Source organism: Rutidosis leptorrhynchoides, chromosome 1, assembly GCF_046630445.1.
Source record: "Rutidosis leptorrhynchoides isolate AG116_Rl617_1_P2 chromosome 1, CSIRO_AGI_Rlap_v1, whole genome shotgun sequence".
Classification (NCBI taxonomy): domain Eukaryota; kingdom Viridiplantae; phylum Streptophyta; class Magnoliopsida; order Asterales; family Asteraceae; genus Rutidosis; species Rutidosis leptorrhynchoides.
The window spans coordinates 617,785,233-617,804,694 of NC_092333.1; the positions used below are offsets into that span (position 1 = coordinate 617,785,233).

General features: G+C 33.1%; 2 protein-coding genes across 2 annotated transcripts; both read left to right on the top strand.

The window, feature by feature from the left end:
• The first annotated feature begins 1,402 nt into the window (after positions 1 to 1,402).
• Positions 1,403 to 3,011, top strand: LOC139848273 (AAA-ATPase At4g25835-like). Its single transcript, XM_071838013.1, has one exon. The coding sequence runs from the start codon at positions 1,476 to 1,478 to the stop codon at positions 3,009 to 3,011; it is 1,536 nt and encodes a 511-aa protein (XP_071694114.1). The 5' UTR covers positions 1,403 to 1,475.
• Positions 3,012 to 12,945: 9,934 nt separating this feature from the next.
• On the top strand, positions 12,946 to 13,548 carry LOC139848283 (uncharacterized). Its single transcript, XM_071838022.1, has one exon. It carries the CDS (start codon positions 12,946 to 12,948, stop codon positions 13,546 to 13,548), a length of 603 nt encoding a protein of 200 aa, XP_071694123.1.
• The last annotated feature ends 5,914 nt before the right edge of the window (positions 13,549 to 19,462 follow it).

A 19,462-nucleotide genomic window follows, 5' to 3' on the forward strand; every position in this document is an offset into this window, starting at 1 on the left:
GGCTGCTTCCGTCATGCGTAAGCCCTGAAGGCCGCCTAGCGCTTAAACCCTGACCGGAGAGCGTCACATTCAGCGCAAATATCGGATCACAAATAACAGAACGCAGCATCATCTGACACGTGTCCCCGAGCACTCCGGTGGATCTATCACTATAAATAGACCCCTTGGGTCGTCAATTTACACATTCAGACACTCTGATAATTTGTGACCAGAGATTTCACCTTTCTCTCTCACATAGTATTTTCTCTCATTAGAAGTCATCCGGCTAGTAGCTCAACGCTCAGCGGACAAAGATTGATTAAGCCACCCCACAGATTTCTACATCTGTGATCCGGGTCTGCAAGGATTATTTCCCGAGGGTAAACATCAATCGGCAACATTCCCCCACTTTTAGCTAGATACTTCTAGTGTTGTGCTGATACACTAAGTCTTACATCATAAGGAAATAGGTATCAACAATATCCAACTCCTAGTTATATTTTATCACATCGTCTAAAATTTATACAAAATTTTAACACTCACCATTATTTACCTTTAAAATTTAACACTGCATTACAGTCGAAACTCACTTTTTCTTCAAAAAGTACCATTTTTACCTCCACGTCACGAGCAAAAAATGGTAAGGTAAGATGTGGTCTAAGTATCCTCACGTGCATAGAACATGTTAATTTTTTATCGAAATTTTTTAAGAGTCCTTACTGAAATGGATCTATTCGTGCAAAATTTGTAAACCAGTTGGACTATAAACACAAAAATAAAGTTTAGGGACAATATCAGTAAATTTGAGAAAACTACGGGGACTATTCACGTAATTATATATCTATATCTATATCTATATCCAAGGTTGCAAAATTTGTTATTCGGAGATTAATCAGTCGTGACTTTAGAAGGATTAATAGGTAAATCAGGGATTAATTGGATAGTACTTTATATATTTAAATTTTAAATTTTAAAAATTATATGTATAAATATAGAAAAAAGTCATAGTTATAAATATAAACTTTAACATAATTGTCTAAAATTATTCATTTTGCTAAAAAACTATAAAGTTCTAGTTTAAATTCATGTTAATATATTAACCATTTTTTACTATTACCAAAATTCGATTTTGACCCATCAATTGACGTTGACCTTTTAATTAAACAAATTTTTGAAAATCAGAACGGATTACTCTTAAATATGATTAATCGAAAATTAATCGACGAGTAATCGAGTTTTTTACAACATTGTCTATATCTATCTACATCTATATCTACATCTGTACTATACTTAGAGTATTATTGTTTAGCTAAAAATTATAATATTATATATTTGTGTACCAAAGAGAAAAAAATATATAAATATATATGTGACAATTCCCTGATTTATAATTTATAATCTATAAATTCCAATCACCTCACACTTTCATTTTCATCATAATCTTACATTTCACTTTCTAAATCAGCCACCACCTTCCACCATCACCACCGGCGGCCATGAAAGAGCTATGGACAACAATGGCATCACTAATGGCGATTTACGCATTCTCCCAAACACTCTTCCACACAATCCTCCCCCCAAACATCCGTTTCACTTTACTCAAACTCTTCCACCATTTCTTCACTTCCTTCTCTTCATACTTTTATTACGACATCACCGAAATCGAAGGCGTAAACACCAACGAACTCTACAACGCAGTCCACCTCTACCTCTCCTCCGCCGCCAGCTCCTCCTGTTCCGCCACCTCCACCAACCGTCTCTCCGTCACTCGCCATCTCAACTCCTCCAACATCACCTTTGGCCTCTCACATAACCACCGTCTCACCGACGAATTCAACGGTGTAAATCTCGTTTGGGAACACACTGTCACTACACGACAAAATCAAACATTCTCATGGCGCCAATTACCCGAAGAAAAACGTAATTTCACTCTTAGGGTTAACAAACGTGACAAACATTACATTCTCGAACCTTACCTGAAATATATTTTCGAAAAAGGGAACGAAATTAAAAGGAAAACGGAAGATAGGTTGTTGTATACAAACTCACGTGGCGGATCGTTAGACGCACGTGGACAACCGTGGGAATCGGTACCGTTTAAACATCCGAGTACATTTGAAACCCTAGCTATGGATCCTGATAAGAAAAATGAAATCATGTTAGATTTAACGGATTTTGCTAACGGTGAAGCGTTTTATAAACGCGCTGGACGCGCGTGGAAGCGTGGGTATTTATTGTATGGCCCACCGGGTACGGGTAAGTCGAGTATGATCGCGGCAATGGCGAATTATTTAGGCTATGACGTGTATGATCTTGAGTTAACTGAAGTTCAATCGAATTTGGAGTTAAGAAAATTGCTTATGAAAACGAGTTCTAAATCGATTATTGTTATTGAGGATATTGATTGTTCGATTGATCTTGCAAATCGTAAGGAAATGAGTAGTTTGTGTAATAATAATTTGGATCATGACGTGGCAACTGATACTGGAAATAATGATAATTCGGTTACTTTGTCCGGGTTATTGAATTTTACTGACGGGTTATGGTCTTCTTGCGGGTCGGAGCGGATATTCGTGTTTACTACGAATCATATTGAGAAACTTGACCCGGCATTGGTACGAAGTGGGCGGATGGATGTGCATGTTTGTATGAGTTATTGTTCATTTGAGTCGTTAAAGATTCTGTTAAAGAATTATTTGGGGTTTATGTCTACGAATGATGACGTGGAGACGGAAGAGTTACGGAGGTTGGAAGAGGTTGTTGAGGCGGCGGAGATAACTCCGGCCGATGTTAGTGAGGTTCTGATAAGGAACCGGAAGGATAAACCGAAGGCGTTGAGGGAGTTGGTGGAGACGTTGAGTCGAAAAGCGGAGGAGAATAAAATGCCGCGGAGGCAGAAGGCGGAGGTGGAGGAGGTGGAGAAGAGGGAACTGGGTAATGGTACGGTGGTGGGCGGCGGTTGTGCGGGGGAGGACGGTGGAAGGCGATGCTCTAGGGATATGATTTTACACGGAAAAAAGATGACAATATGATTGTAACAATTAAATTATTAACTTTAATGTTTTATGTTTTACTGTATTAGTTATAGTTATTATTGGATTGGATTGGATTTAAATTTGTGAGCTGGTAATGGTGGTGGGGACCGATAATGAGAAGTGGAAAACTGTAAGACAAAACAACATTTGATATCATCATGCTCCTCTTTTACTATTTGCTACTCTATATATATGCTAAATAAAGCTATATGCTTTTACTTTATGTGTTTTATTATACTATTTTAATTTTAATTTTAATATAGTACTCCGTAATGAATCATGGAATCGACACTTGAGCTAATGCGATAAGCCAATAAAGGTTTTGATCATTATCCTAAGATGACAATTTAGTTAGTTTCATTTGATTTTAGAACATAAAATTGGGTCTAGCTAATGGATAATCTTCTCAAAAACTAATACTTTTTGTAGTTTCATCGAATTTGATTATTTTTTATCAAATTTGATTGATGATGTGGCAGCCAAATGACGCATATTATTTCAATTGTAACATTTTCAAAAAATATATAATTAGCTTTACACACTAACTAAAATCAAAATCATTTATAATTAATACGGAGTAGTAAAGTAAATATTTGAGGTATTCTTCTTAGACGATGATAAGGCCGGAATTCGTATTTTAGCTTAGGATCCATTAAGGTTTTACCTTCGTATTTTGATATTTTGATATGTACTCTGTATATAACGCTTTGATAATAAATAATAATTCACGGAATTCATTCTATAACATGATATCATGTTAGTTTCTTCAACCCTCTCACCTACCGCTCCGCTAATGTTTATTTAGACTCCCATTAATGCGCAGTGAAAGGGTCAACGTTAACTAACTTGGCGAAATTTCATGCCCTCTGAGGTAATTAACGAAGCGTCAGGATTGACGAGAAGGGAATGTCAGTTGAACAATATTGACAGAAAAAGGGGGTCAGGTAGACGTATCACTTTCTGATTGGTCCATGCAATCTAGTCGTTGGACAACAGCTTTATAGCCGTTTGACCTTTTTTTAACATAATAATTTTATCTATTTAAACCTCTCATCACATCTCATATTTACACATCAAAACATTCATTTTCTCTCTTTTTAAACACTCTAATTTTAATATATATGATTATGGAATCGTATATACATCATTTCAATTTCGATTCGGAGGACGAGCTTGTAACACCCCAGCTTAACATGACCACAATATTGTCCGCTTTGCCCGCAGGCGCACGGCTTTTTCTTGGCGACCACACACGAGAAGCACTTTCCCAGGAGGTAACCCATCCTGGTAGTGCTATCGCCCGAGCACGCTTAACTGCAGCGTACTCACACATCTGCTCTGCCGGTGGTCCCAAAACGCGTTGTATCATTTAAGCGTGAGTATTACCTTATAATCCCATGATCACTCATGTCTGTGGGCGATGTGGGATTTGCCTAGGGTGTTACATTCACCCCCCCCCCCTTAGGGACTCATCGTCCTCGATGAGGTTTGCCCCACCACCCCAGCGGCACATGAGTTGCTCTGATACCATTCTGTAACACCCCAGCTTAACATGACCACAATATTGTCCGCTTTGCCCGCAGGCGCACGGCTTTTTCTTGGCGACCACACACGAGAAGCACTTTCCCAGGAGGTAACCCATCCTGGTAGTGCTCTCGCCCGAGCACGCTTAACTGCAGCGTACTCACACATCTGCTCTGCCTGTGGTCCCAAAACGCGTTGTGTCATTTAAGCGTGAGTATTACCTTATAATCCCATGATCACTCATGTCTGTGGGCAATGTGGGATTTGCCTAGGGTGTTACAGAGCTTGTGGTTAAACTTATTCAACAATTAGAAGAAGTGTCTAAGCCCAAAACGCGTGTTCCTAGAGTTCGAGGTTATATTTCAAGAGAACGTAAGTTCGCAGCGCAACGGTTATGGGATTGTTATTTTTGTGAGACATCAAAGTATCATCCCTCAAAATTGAAAAGGCGTTTTTGTATGTGGTGTTAATTATTCCTTCGAATTGCGCAAGGTATAATTAATTTTTCTAATAATGATATTCCCGAGAATTTTAGACATTTTATGGAACGTCATGATGCTATCGGTAGGCCGACTTTCACTACTTTACAAAAATGTACTGTGGCTCTACGCCAATTGGCGTATGGAACCATCGCCGATATGTTCGATAAATATTTACAAATAAGTGAGTCTTTATCAATACCGTGTCTAGAAAACTTTTGTAAATGTATTATCACTTTATACAAAAGTGAATACCTAAGGACTACCAATGCATATGATGTTGCATGATTATATAATTCAAATGAGGAGAAACATGGTTTCAAGTGTATGCTCGGGAGTATCGATTGTATGCATTGAGAGTAGAGAAATTGTCCCGTTGCTTTGAAAGGGACAATACACTCGGGGTGATCACAAGAAATCGATCATTATGCTTTAAGCAGTTGCTTCATATGACTTGTGGATTGGACATGCTTTTTTGAGATGACGGGTTCCAACAATGATATAAATGTTTTTAAATTAATCCCTTATATGTGATAAACTTAAGAATGGAACAACTCCATCCGCACGATTTGAGGTAAATGGTCATGAGTACACCAAAGGTTATTATTTTGCCAACGGTATTTATTCCGAATTGGAGACTCTTGTTAGAGGATTATTGTGTCCCACAGAAGAGCCAAGAATTAAGTTCACCAGAATTCAAGCTAATGCACCAAAGGATGTAGAGAGTGCATTTGGGATTCTTCAATGTTGGTTTCATGTTTTAAGACTAGTTGCACGCACTATGTCAGTAAACATGATGTGAAGAGCAATAGAGTGTTGTGTCGTATTAAATAATACGGAGTATGATTCTAGAAGATAATGCATTTGCACTATGTCAGTGGGTTAAATATTTTATTACTGAGGACATGGTGAATCGTCCCGCACGTATAATAGATAGATGACGAGATCGAAACACGACAACTAGAGAGATAAGGAATAGAGAGGTGCACAATCAACTTACCGATGATTTAATCGAGCATATTTGAAACCTTTCATTAACATCTCGCGCTTTGTATTAGTTTTTTGTTATGTAATCTCCGTATTTATGATGTTTAGTTTATTTTATATTGAAAAAATCAAATAGTCCTTAAATTTTATGTATGAGTTAACAGTACTTTGTCTTATTGTATTCTTTTCAATAATGCACGTATCATGTCTACAACAAGAACTTAAGTAACCTGATTGAGGGGCCGATAGTACAAATGATTGCTACAACACCTCTCTTAGACCACTTGAGTGTGTCATCGAAGCCTCCTTCGGAGGGTGCCAATGGCAATCGAACCGCCCCCTCCTCCCTCGAACGCCCTCAAGCACTCCGCCCTGGTTCACTCCTTTCCCAAGCATTTTTCATGACATGTTCTTGGCCCATTTTTTGATTTTTTTTACCGTTGCCATTTACATCCAACGACGAAGAAAACGAAGACGAGGAGGACGATTGTGATGAAGATGATGAGTAGTTTTATTGCTTTTAATATATGTTTAAGTTTATGTATTTCTTAATTATGTTGTTTTTCATTAAAAATGTAACCGTATTCTTGTTATTTATTAAAAGTGTTGTTTATTTATTTGTTAGTTTATAATAATAATAATAATAATAATAATAATAATAATAATAATAATAATAATAATAATAATAATAATAATAATAATATTAATAATAATAATAATAATAATAATAATAATAATAATAATAATAATAATAATAATAATAATAATAATAATAATAATAATAATAATAATAGTAAATATAAAAAAATTTGAGGAAGTATGTCATGGTTGGCAATTGTAGTGTCATGAGAGAAAGTGGTGGGGAAGGTGGTGAGAGAAAACTGACGTGACGTTGAGGAAATGTTGATGACACCCGTCATGGTTGGGAGTAGTCTTATATACTACCAAGAATACAAATCCTTGACAAAATAAAAGTTGAAACATGTTAATAGATTGGATAGATCTTCCTAAATATGTGTTTCGGCAGGGACATGTTAGCCCTGTGTTGACTAAGTCAACCCATCCAGTCGCACCCCGTATGCCGCATGGAGCCTGGCGAAACACCTTCACCCATAAATCACCACAATATGCCAGCACCCAGATTCGAGCATGCGTGTGTCATCTTCCAACACTTACATATGTGGGACCAAAGGGATCACAAGGGTCGGGTACCGTTGAAGCACTGCTTCGTTGGTAGATTGGATAGATAGTGGTCGAACATATGTTACATACATCATTGTGGTAATCGAGTGTGTAAGGCACATATCTACATGATGACATAAAAGTGAAAGTCCGTGAGGTGGGTATATGGTCAACGGGCGTAGAGCTGCATAAATAAGACCTTATTTAGTGGCAGTGGCGTCTTTGGACATAGGCAAGATAGGCAACCGCCTAGGGCCCAAAAATTTTGAAAGGCCCAAAATTTTTACTATATATATATTTTGATACGCATGTCTTGATAACTTTTTTCGTATTGATAAATTTTAATATTATATTTTTTTCTGTATATAAAATTTTAACGTGTACAAGAGCCCATTTTTATTTTCGCTTTGGGCCTTCGAATTGTTGAGACGGCCCTGTTTAGTGGTGATGGGGGTGATGGGGGTTTTTTGAGGTTTTTGTGGGGTATAGTGCTGAGTTGGCAAATGTGATGGGGGTGAGACGTGATGGAGTTTGTAGTGGTGGGCGTGATGGTTATGTGATGTGTTAATTTTAATTTTAGTTTTTCATTTTTATATTATTATTATTATTATTAATATTATTATTATTATTATTATTATTATTATTATTATTATTATTATTATTATTATTATTATTATTATTATTATTATTATTATTATTATTATTTATAAATTATAATTATAGTAGTGACTAAAAACAATTAAAATGTAGTTTAAGTTAGTTTAATATAGTATAAATAAATAGAGTATAAGAAAGAGTATTCTTGTTATAAACTTATATATAGTTCAGAGGCTAAAGTTAAACATTAACAAATTAATGTTATCTTCATCATCCTTAGCTTCTGCAACAACTCATAAAAGAAAAAAAATCGCAGGCCGTTATGATCTTCAAATTAATAAAACAAATTAGAAATAATAATAATAATAATAATAATAATAATAATAATAATAATAATAATAATAATAAGATGGCAACGGATACATTTGAATGAACCAATCAGAAGCTTGCAACCGCTCACCACGCTCATGTGATGCAGCCATCGCGCCTCGCAAAATTCCGGTGCATCACGCTGCATTGCGGCGCCGTTCAGGCGTGATGGTGGCAAAAATGAGGTGATCACGCTGCGTTAATTGACGTCTAAGACCATTCACAGTGGTGACGGGTGATGGGGGCGTGATGGAGTGTTTTTGTGGGGTATAGTGCTGATTTGGCAACGGTGATGACGTGATGGCGTGATGGCGTTTGTAGTGGTGGGTGTGATGGCTATGTGATGAGTTAAATTGGTCCCACCATTTTAATTAAAATTTAATTTAGTTTGATTTATTTTTTTAACTTGTTTGTTTTTTATATAAAAATAATACATATTAAATAATAAAAATTTATAAAAACACACTTAAATTAATAAAATGCAAACCATTACAATTTATTAAAGTCCTAAAAATTAAAAAGTACGATAATTTAAAAATCCTAATACAATTACTTTATTAAATTCCTAAAACTTAAAACGTAGTTCATAATATAAATTACTCGTCGTCACTTGAAAGCTCGATATAATCTTTGTATTTCTCGGCCATCTTTTTCTTGAACTTTAAAGCGGATTTCCTTTCTTTCGGATCGGCGATATCTTCTAAATTAGGTTTAAATAATTTTATGACCTCCACTGCAGATCGTGTTCGTTCTTTCTCTACAATTTGATCCATAATGTTGTTTCGCCTCTCCACTTCTTTTTCCTTATTGTCTGACCATCTCGAAGCCAACTCGTCGAATCTTGAAGAGTTGGAAGAGTTCGTACCACGTGATGAAGTACCCGCATCAGACGAACCAGATTTTTTAGCAGCCTTCTTTGATCGTTCTCTTCCCATTGGCCGTTGAATCGCATCGGGTCCAAATAGCTCCTGAAGGTTGCTTAACCGATCTTCCCCGAGATTGACTGTCTAGTTTTCGCCAACCACATCATCGTCTTCATCTTCGAGTTGAAGTTGTGAACCTCTTCTTCTACGCACACCACTTCCACCAATTGCAGGTGGTGAATACCACTTCGGCTTCCTCTTCAAGAATTCCCAAACATCCTTGTAACCCCAAGGCTTTGATGCTCGTTCTTGCCATTTTTGCACCGTTAAATTATACACTTCATCTTCGTTTCGACCACTACGCCTTGGGTTACGTTCTTCTTCATTGTATAAGGTAGTAAAATCTTTGCACGCCTTATCCAAATGACGCCATTTTTCACTTAACTGATCGTCATTTCGTAAAAAACCTTGATCGTTATCGTTAAACTTGTTACGAATTCTAGTCCAAAATGCCGGGCCTCTTTGTGAGTTACCATGAACACCATCTTCCGAGCAATCAATCCAACATGACGCCAACCAAATTTCTATGCTTGGAGTCCACAATTTTTTGTGTTGTGGTTCTTTTGCAACCTCTTTGCCTTTTCGTTTATGACTTGAACGCACCCGAACTTGTGGTTCTTGACTTACACCACGAACTTCTTCTACTTCTTTGTTATCTAAAGGTGTAAAAGTTTGTTGTGTTTGTGTCCATGGTTGCGTATTTGGAAGTTGAAATGGTATAATACCGGGTTGCGAGTAATTGGAAAATTGTGATGGTAATTGTTGTTGATAAGGTTGTCGAAATTGCTGTTGGAAGTTTTGGTGTTGTTGTTGTTGGTGTTGTTGTTGTTGATGTAGAAATTGAGAAAAAAACAATGGATTATTGAAATCATTAAAAAGATTATGTTGTGAAACATTACTAACGGGTCGAGTACCCCGAACATTTTGTGGGGAATTTGAGCTCGAACCGGGAGTATTAGCTAACCCGAAGTAGTATAAATTACCGGAACCGGGCTCATTATTTTCGGGATGTTGAGACATTGTTTAAGAAAGTGAGAATATTAGAGAGTGTTTAGTAAGTTAAAAGTTGGAAGTGTTGTGAAAGTGTTGTGAGAAATGAGATGAATATTTATAGAGGTGGGTAAATTTTATTATTTATAAAATTTATGTTTTCATTATACTATAAAATTGGGCAACGGATTAAATTTGGGCAACGGATACATTTGCTGCAAGGCAACGGATACCTTGCAGCTTTTTCCAGCAAACAGCCAATCAAATTCGCTCATCACCTCCATCACCTTCCGTGATCTAGCCATCGCGCCAACACCACCATCCCTCCATCACGCCGCACAGGGCGCTATGGAGGCGCCGTCGAGCCCATCACCTGCTGGTAACGCTGCAATGCAAATGGTCTAAGCAAATTAGTCGTGAGTTTTATTACTCCTCGATTTAAGTAAATAAAAAGTAAAATATGACAATAATATATTGATATATTGATAGTGGTCCGTGCTCTCTTATATGGAGCGTATAATTATTTGAAACTGATGGAGCATATAATACTCTTGCTATCTTATGAAATGTTGTGTTCGGGTAACATAAATACTTAATCAGGGTTACCTAGCTAGTTAAAGTGGAAACCTTGGTGCAGCATATAAAGTTTGAAAGTGATCTTGAAAAGCTAATGATGATGTAACAAAAAGTGAAAACAAGAAAATGCAAGATCATTTTATGACTATATATGTTGCGAGTACATTTAGCACAGTAATATACGTAGTGTTTTAACTATTGTTTTGCATTATATATATTTTTCAGTATCACCTCATTATAAAATATTTCTTTTTTCACTGTATAATAATGGCCAAGTCTTCTTGGTATCTTTCTTATACATTCACCGAAGCATAATTAACGGCACTGAGGTAACCTTTAGTTTAAAAAGATGTGAGTTCAAATCCCGAATACATACATGTGTCTATTTTTTCTAAATGGCAAACATACGCCCATCCATATCACAAAGGGTCCATTCTAAGTCTCGAACTCACAATTTTAAAGTTAATATTAATACTATTAGGTCAAGGGCCCTTTATGCTTTTAAAATTGACAAATTTTTTGTGGGAAATTAATGGACTTAATGGAGACCATTAGTGGACTTAATGGAGAACATTAGTTAAAGTATACCCACAAACTTTTGCTTAGTGGACATAGTGGTTCATTCATTAACTTGTGGTTAGTGGACATAATGGTTCACTCACTAATGATAATAAGTATCAATTACCATTTGATAGTGTACTTTTGGTAGTACATGGTAATAAGTACTCTCTTGTATCTATAAATAGGGAGTTAAACTCTTCTTGTAAGACACACAAAAAACACAAGTAATACACAACAAATCATTGAGAAAATCATACACTAGTAAGTAGTAAAATTGTGAGTATAGTTGTTCAAGTGGAACATTGCAAACCGTAGAAGGAACTTAGGCCGTGAAACTAGAAAGCCTTCCTATTGGTGATCGCTTTCCCGACCGGTGATCTAAACGTCGATCCTATTCGCTTCCATCGTATAATTTCTGGTATGTTTAGAAATTATCTATATATCTAAATACAACATTGGTATCAGAGCTTGATGTTTATTTCCCGGTTAAATTCTCTTATCATATTCTATGCACATGTTCTACATATGTAATCATCATATAATATATATAGTTTTATGATCTACCGGATATTTGCTAAAATTCAAGATGTATATATATGATGTATATGTAAATAAAAATAAATAAATACTCCGAAATAACTTACGATTCTCCACGGGAAGAGCCAAATGGCCTATAAAATTGGGAGTTGCTATAAGTATCATTATTACCATAACCAAAGTAAGAAGCCAACTGAAGGAAAGATAAATATTAGTGAAATTTGGAAGAATATCATGTTTGGATGGAGAGAACCAATGATTTAATGGAAAAACAAAAACAAAACAAGATATTAAGATGTAAAAGCTTTTTGAGTCATCACAAGGTGTCAATAGATGACACATGGTAAACATGTAGAGGGATGAGTCTCTGAGTCACTCTTTTATTTGCTAACTGCTTTCACAGAAAAGATTTTTGCTTATGTAATTATATAGCCAAATAATTTATATGATTCGTTGGCTTGTTGCTGTATGTCTCGTTTGCTTATATAATTTTGTTTCGAAATTGTTATCATTTATAATATGTTATTTATATAACTATAAGATTCGTTAGCTTGATGCTATATGTAGTGGTCCTTTGAAATATTATATCCACATGTATTTGTGATTATTATAATAATAGTCAATATTATATCCATTCATAATCTGAATTACAACTTGCTGTATATATATGTTTATATATTTGTAATTTTGAATCAAATTTTGTTATGCTCGTATGTTATAAAGCTAAAAACTGAGTTCGTAGAGCTGTTTGCTGTTTTGGATGAAATCTGAAACGATTTGTTGAATTTTATAAAACTATTATTAGTTTGATGTAATTAGACCGTTTTTTCTGTTAAATATATCATTTGTTGATAATGGTTAAAAGAGCTTTAGTAAGTAGCATCTTTTATTTTGAAAAATATATATCTATGTAAATATAATTTTCTTTAATCTATCACTTAGACGATTTCAAGTTTCGAAACATGGTACCGAAAAGTGGTGCAATTCGGATTTATAGGAATTTCATAATCTTGTATATATTATTGCGTTAGTGATGGATTCATAATAGGTTTTATAGATGATAATTGAAAATATAGTGACCTTTTTCTCTATAGCCTATGATGACCTATTATTAATAAAATAATATAGTTGCAAGACAATCGCATATTTTGATGGGTATAACTAATCTTGCACAATTGTCTTTAATATAGAATTTTTTGTTCGATCATGGCTTCCGCATCAAAGAACATTGTTGCTGAACTTAACAAGGGTGTTAAGTTGAATGGTGACAATTACGAAATATGGAGCATGAAACTCGAATATGTGTTGGAAGAGCAAGAAGCTCTTATTGCTCTTACTCAATCAATGGAAGCCCCTGAGGTGGGTGATACAAAACAACATAAAATGGATGCTGAAGTGTACATCGCTTGGAAACGTAAGAACACCATTGCTCGCATTACGTTGCTGAGCAGCATGGATGATGACATCATGCGTGATTTTTGCAAGTATGAACTAGCAAAAGATATGTGGAAAGCATTAGCTGACAAGTTTGGTGCAACCTCGGTGACCAAACTAAGATCTCTCACTATCAAGTTTGACCAATATAAAAAGAAGTCTGATCATACCATGAAAAAGCATGTCAGACAAATGTTAAACATGATAAGTGAATTGAGAAACGCAGGTCATGTTCTTACTGATGAACAACAGGTTCAAGCTATGATCCGTTCCTTGCCTCAAAGTTGGGAGCAAATGAAAATGCATCTCACACATAATGAGAATATCAATACTTTTGAGGACTGTGCGCGCCATTTAGAGCTAGAAGAAGATTAGATTGAGGCCGATAATCAATCACTGAGGTGAATATGGCGACAAGCTCTAAAAATGCTTTTGGGCATAAGCGTAAGTTTCATCACCATAAGGGTAAAGAAATTTATATGTCCAACAAAAGACCAAACACCTATCATCGTGGCAAGGGAACACGTCCCTCCAAGAAGGTGAACGTTGCAAAGGTGAAATGCTACAATTGTGGTAACAAAGGGCATTTTGCTCGTGATTGTCCTGAGCCTAAAAAGGTATATTCTTACAATGCTTATGTTAGCAAACTTTGTGTTGCTAGTTCTGTTTTCTTAACTGAATCTCAACCTTTGTGGATTGTAGACTCAGGAGCAACAGACCATGTAGCTAAGGACAAAGACACCTTTGTAGAATTTCGACGAGTTTCTCATGGAGCTATGTGGATTTATGTGGGAAACAACTCAAGAGTTCCAGTTGAAGGGATCGGGTTATGCAAGTTAGTCATGCGTGAAGGACGAACCCTAATCCTACATGATGTTCTCCTCAAATTCGTCGAAATTTAATTTCTGTTTTGGTTTTGTTAAGACTTGGTTTTCATTGGAACTTTCATGATAATGTTGTTAAGTTGTCTTTGGGAACAAACTCTTATGGTTTTGGTTATGTTCTTAATGGTTTTATCGTAATGGATGTTGATTATCTTAATAATAAACCATGTTTTTCCTTAGTTGCATCTTCTAATAAGTTTGATAATGATGTAAACAATTGGCATGCTAGACTTGGTCATATCGGCCAACAAAGAATGAATAGATTAGCTAGAGATGGTTTACTGGCTAATATTGATAAAGTGAAATTGTCCACTTGTGAGCATTGTCTGGCAGGAAAAACTGCGAGAAAACCATTTGGAAAAGGAACTCGTTCCGAATATCCATTGCAACTAATACATTCGGATATATGTGGTCCTATGAACGTCTGAGCAAGGCATGGAGCGTATTATTTCATCACATTCATTGATGATTATTCTCGATTCGGTTACGTCTACTTGATCTCTCACAAATCTGAAGCGTTGGATTGTTTTCAAAGTTATATAAATTTTGTTGAGAATCAATTAGAACGTAAGATTAAAGCATTAAGAACCGATCGAAGACGTGAATACCTATTTGATTCGTTCAAAGCTCTATGTGATGCTAAAGGGATTCAACGTCAATTAACTACTCCTAGGACTCCACAACAAAATGGTGTTGCGAAAAGACGGAATAGAACACTTCTTGAAATGGTTAGGTCAAATGATGGCACAAGCAAATTTACCTATCACTTTTTGGGGTGATGGTTTATTAACTGCCACATTTGTACGTAATTGTGTGCCTTCAAAATCAGTAACTTCCACACCATATGAGTTTTGGACAGGTCGCAAACCTGACTTGAATGTGTTAAGACCTTGGGGTTATGCTGAGACGACCCGTCCTAATCCATAAGGATGAATACAATAACATATGATTATATTGCGAGGTATTTGACCTATATATGATACATTTTACAAACATTGCATTCGTTTTTAAAAGACAACCTTTTATTTCATCGAAAGTTGACAGGCATGCATACCATTTCATAATATCCAAACTATAAATGACCTAATCTGTCATTTGCTTAATAATAATCTTTATTGAACTCAACGATTTGAATGCAACGTCTTTTGAAATATGTCATGAATGACTCCAAGTAATATCTTTAAAATGAGCAAATGCACAGCGGAAAATTTCTTTAATACCTGAGAATAAACATGCTTTCTAGTGTCAACCAAAAGGTTGGTGAGTTCATTAGTTTACCATAAACATTCATTTCTATCATTTTAATAGACCACAAGATTTCCAGATATTTAATTGTACACGTAACCCGATTACAAAATAATACGCGTAACCCGCGAATTAAAAATCATCTAATGGTGAACGCTTGATAACTGAACTAACAGGATGCATATAGAATATCCCCATCATTCCGGGACTCTCATCGGATATGATAATCGAAGTACTAAAGCATTCGTACCCCGAATGAGATTTGTCAAAGTCCATAGATCTATCTTTAGGATTCGCGTCAATTGGTGGCAATTATAATAAACACCAATTCTTAGGCTACCAAGCTAAAAAGGGACATATTCGATTCGATAATTCAACCATAGAATGTAGTTTCGGTTACTTGTGTCTATTTTGTAAAACATTTATAAAATCATCGCATGTATTCTCAGTCCCAAAAATATATATTGCAAAAGCATTTAAAAAGGGAGCAAATGAAACTCATAATACTGTATTTCGTTGTAAAAATACATATGACGGCATTGAACAAGTGCAAGGTTGGCCTCGGATTCACGAACCTATATTAGTATATGTTGGTCAAATAATTGTCTAATCAATTTAGGTCAGGTCATAGTGTATCACAATCCTAATGCTCGAGATTATCATGCAAAAGTCAATAAAAGTCAACTTGTCCCAAAATGACTTCCAAAATCTATACATGTTTATTATATAACTTAACTATAGTCGTTTTATATATTTAAATATATTTATCAGATTTTATTTGAGTAAATAATACAAGTCATTTATTAATAAAAATTTATATTAAAATCTATATATGATGAAAATATACTTTTATATATCTCCAGTAATAAAATTTATAAAGTTCACTTGATATCATAAAAATATAGTGGTATGTATTATTAATGTAATTATATTACGTGTGGTAAAAATATCTTTGTATCACATATTTATTTGATAAAGTAATATTGATAATAATAATAATAATGAACAAAAGTTGTATTATTTTGTAATAATAATAATATTAGTTATTTCAATAATAGTAATGATGATAATAATAACAATAATAATAATAATATTATTTATGTTTATTAATGATAATAATAATTTTTAATAATAAATAATATTATTATAAGCATATTAATGATAATAACAGTGATAATAATATTGTTGTTATTTAATAATACTAATATTATTCATAAAATGATAATTTTAATGAATATATTTTCTAACAATGATAATCTTAATAATAACAACACTTTTTAATATTATCGATAATAATAATAATAACAATTATTATTTTATTAATAATACTAAAATAATAATAATAATGATATTTTATAATAACAATGATATTTCTATTAAAAAAAGATAATTTTAATAAAAATGATAGTTTTAATATTAATAATACTTTTAATAATAATAATAATGATAAAAATAATGAAATCGATATTTTTCTCTTAAACCAATATCTTACAATATTTTAATTTTATCATGATACTCATACTCATTATTTCCTAATTGATTTGTTTAATAGCTTTTAGTTCTCTTTATATCGCATTCATAATAATGATAATAATATTATTCATAATAATTAGATGATACTAATATTAGTTTTTATGATAATGATCTAATAAGTATTATAATAATATTAATGATAATACTAATACTTATAATAATAATAATAATAATAATAATAATAATAATAATAATAATAATAATAATAATAATAATAATAATAATAATAATAATGATAATAGTAGTAATAATAATGATAATGTTAATAATAATCTTAATGATAATAACGGTAGTAATACTAATAACAATGACAATTTTTAATAATAATTCTTATAACGATAACGATAATAATAATAATAATAATAATAATAATAATAATAATAATAATAATAATAATAATAATAATAATAATAATAATAATAATTAGATAATAATAACGACGATAATAACGACGATAATAGTAATAATCGTTTTAGTAATAATACTAAAATTAATGATAATTCAATTGACTATATCTTTTAATCCGTACATCGAAACTATACGCTTTCTAAATGAAAATTTATTAATTTTTCGCCACTTTTCCAACGACATGCATATCATATACCTTATCTCAGTAGCATATGTATCAAACTCATGATTCATCATAAACTATCCAACGACATTATTAAACATACAAGCATGCATAATCATATATACTCGAGCACTAGTCAGGGGTACACTATAAATATATAAAAGATAGAATATGAATGCTCACGTATCAATATTGTGATTCAATATTGTAGGAGAGTACGTAGATGCAACGGAGATGATAAACACTAGTTTGACTCGCGAGCAATACCCTCGAACCATACCCATAACTTCCATAGCTATAATCCATAATTTCCTTAGCTTTATTCCGCTCGCAAAACCCATTTTGAAATAACTCGCTCATGACCTCGTCGTAGTAATATATATATATATATATATATATATATATATATATATATATATATATATATATATATATTTAATTTAACTAATTAATTATATATTATATTATATTTACATGCATAGTTGACTTGTAACTTTAGTTCCGATGACTCGTACGTTGTCACCCGACTTACGTCCTGGTTCCGGTTTCTCGAACGCCTTTTCGTACGATTAGAAAACTTGTTCTTTACGTTTCACGATGTGTACCTTTATCAATAATTAAACTTAATTTACCATTAACTATATCACTCGAAGTGTAACTTATTCAATTAAGTGTTTTGGTCATTTGCTTCTATAAATCATCGTCTCGTTCTTTATCAAAGTATATTTAATTCAAAATGTTTTATATCTAAGTTAATATTATATTTTGTAATATATATATATATATATATATATATATATATATATATATATATATATATATATATATATATATATATATATATCATTTAAAATATATACTTGTACGCATTATGTATATAATTGAAATATTTATCTAATAATATAATATTTAGTTTTTCAAAATTAATTATATTTCAAAGACCGTTTATATGATTTAAAACCATTTAAATATTTAACAATGGTTATGTCACATAACGTTTACATAATAGAAATTATTATATCATATAACGTTTTCATTTTAAAACTTCACTAAGTATAGTTCATTTATGTTCTAGCATTTATTTTAACTTCTTAAACATACTAGTTATCATATCCATATCAATCGAATCACTTAAGTGAGTGTTACTATCGTTTACTTAACTAATTTGAAATCATATATATTTAATATACATAAACACGTTTTAAATACACGATGCAAGTTATTTATATATATAGTTCTAACAATTTACATTCTGACTTATTGTATATATTCAACTTCATTCTTTAAAAGGTTTCATCTTTATCTTAAACGTTTTTAATGATATGAAAACTAAATAATTATCTTATCAAAGATACGAGGCAATCATTGCATTGAAAGTTAAGAAGGAATCTCTACTAATCTTTGTCCAGTTATCGTTGATTGACATATTTGTTCTTACTTGTAAATCACTTTACCATTTTTCGAATATTGTTAAAATGAAAAGATTTCTCAAATCAACGTGGACCTCTCGACAGAGACCCGTAATCATATCATAACGTATCTGATAATTCAATCATTTGATATTATCTTTTAATTTCCGTCGATAAACATATATTGAAACTAATATGTTTATGTAAAGTATTATTCATCAAATACTTTGTTAACGTTTTCAAGTCATATAATTTCATAATTCATTTTCATATCAACCAAACCGTTAAATGTTTTATTAATATTTCTCAATTTAATAAACACACATATGTATATATTCTTACATATTTATTTACACATAACTGTTCATGAATCATCGAGAGCAGTCGAAGGGTAAATGAATACATGAACACAGTTCAAAGTTTTTAAGATTTCAACATTACAGACTTTGCTTATCATGTCGGAAACATTAAATCATTTAAAGATTAAGTTTAAAATTGATCGGAAATTTCCGGGTTGTCTCAGTACCTACCAGTTAAAGAAATTTCGTCCCGAAATTTGATTAGGATGGTCATGGCTGACAATAAGTATGTTTTTCATGACGCATATGAGCTGAAAATTAGAGTTTTATCATCATTGAGTAATATAG

What these genes read in the sequence shown, in the direction of transcription:
- LOC139848273 (XM_071838013.1), top strand. Translation starts at nt 1,476, where the DNA reads ATGAAAGAGCTATGGACAACAATGGCATCACTAATGGCGATTTACGCA.
- LOC139848283 (XM_071838022.1), top strand. Translation starts at nt 12,946, where the DNA reads ATGGCTTCCGCATCAAAGAACATTGTTGCTGAACTTAACAAGGGTGTT.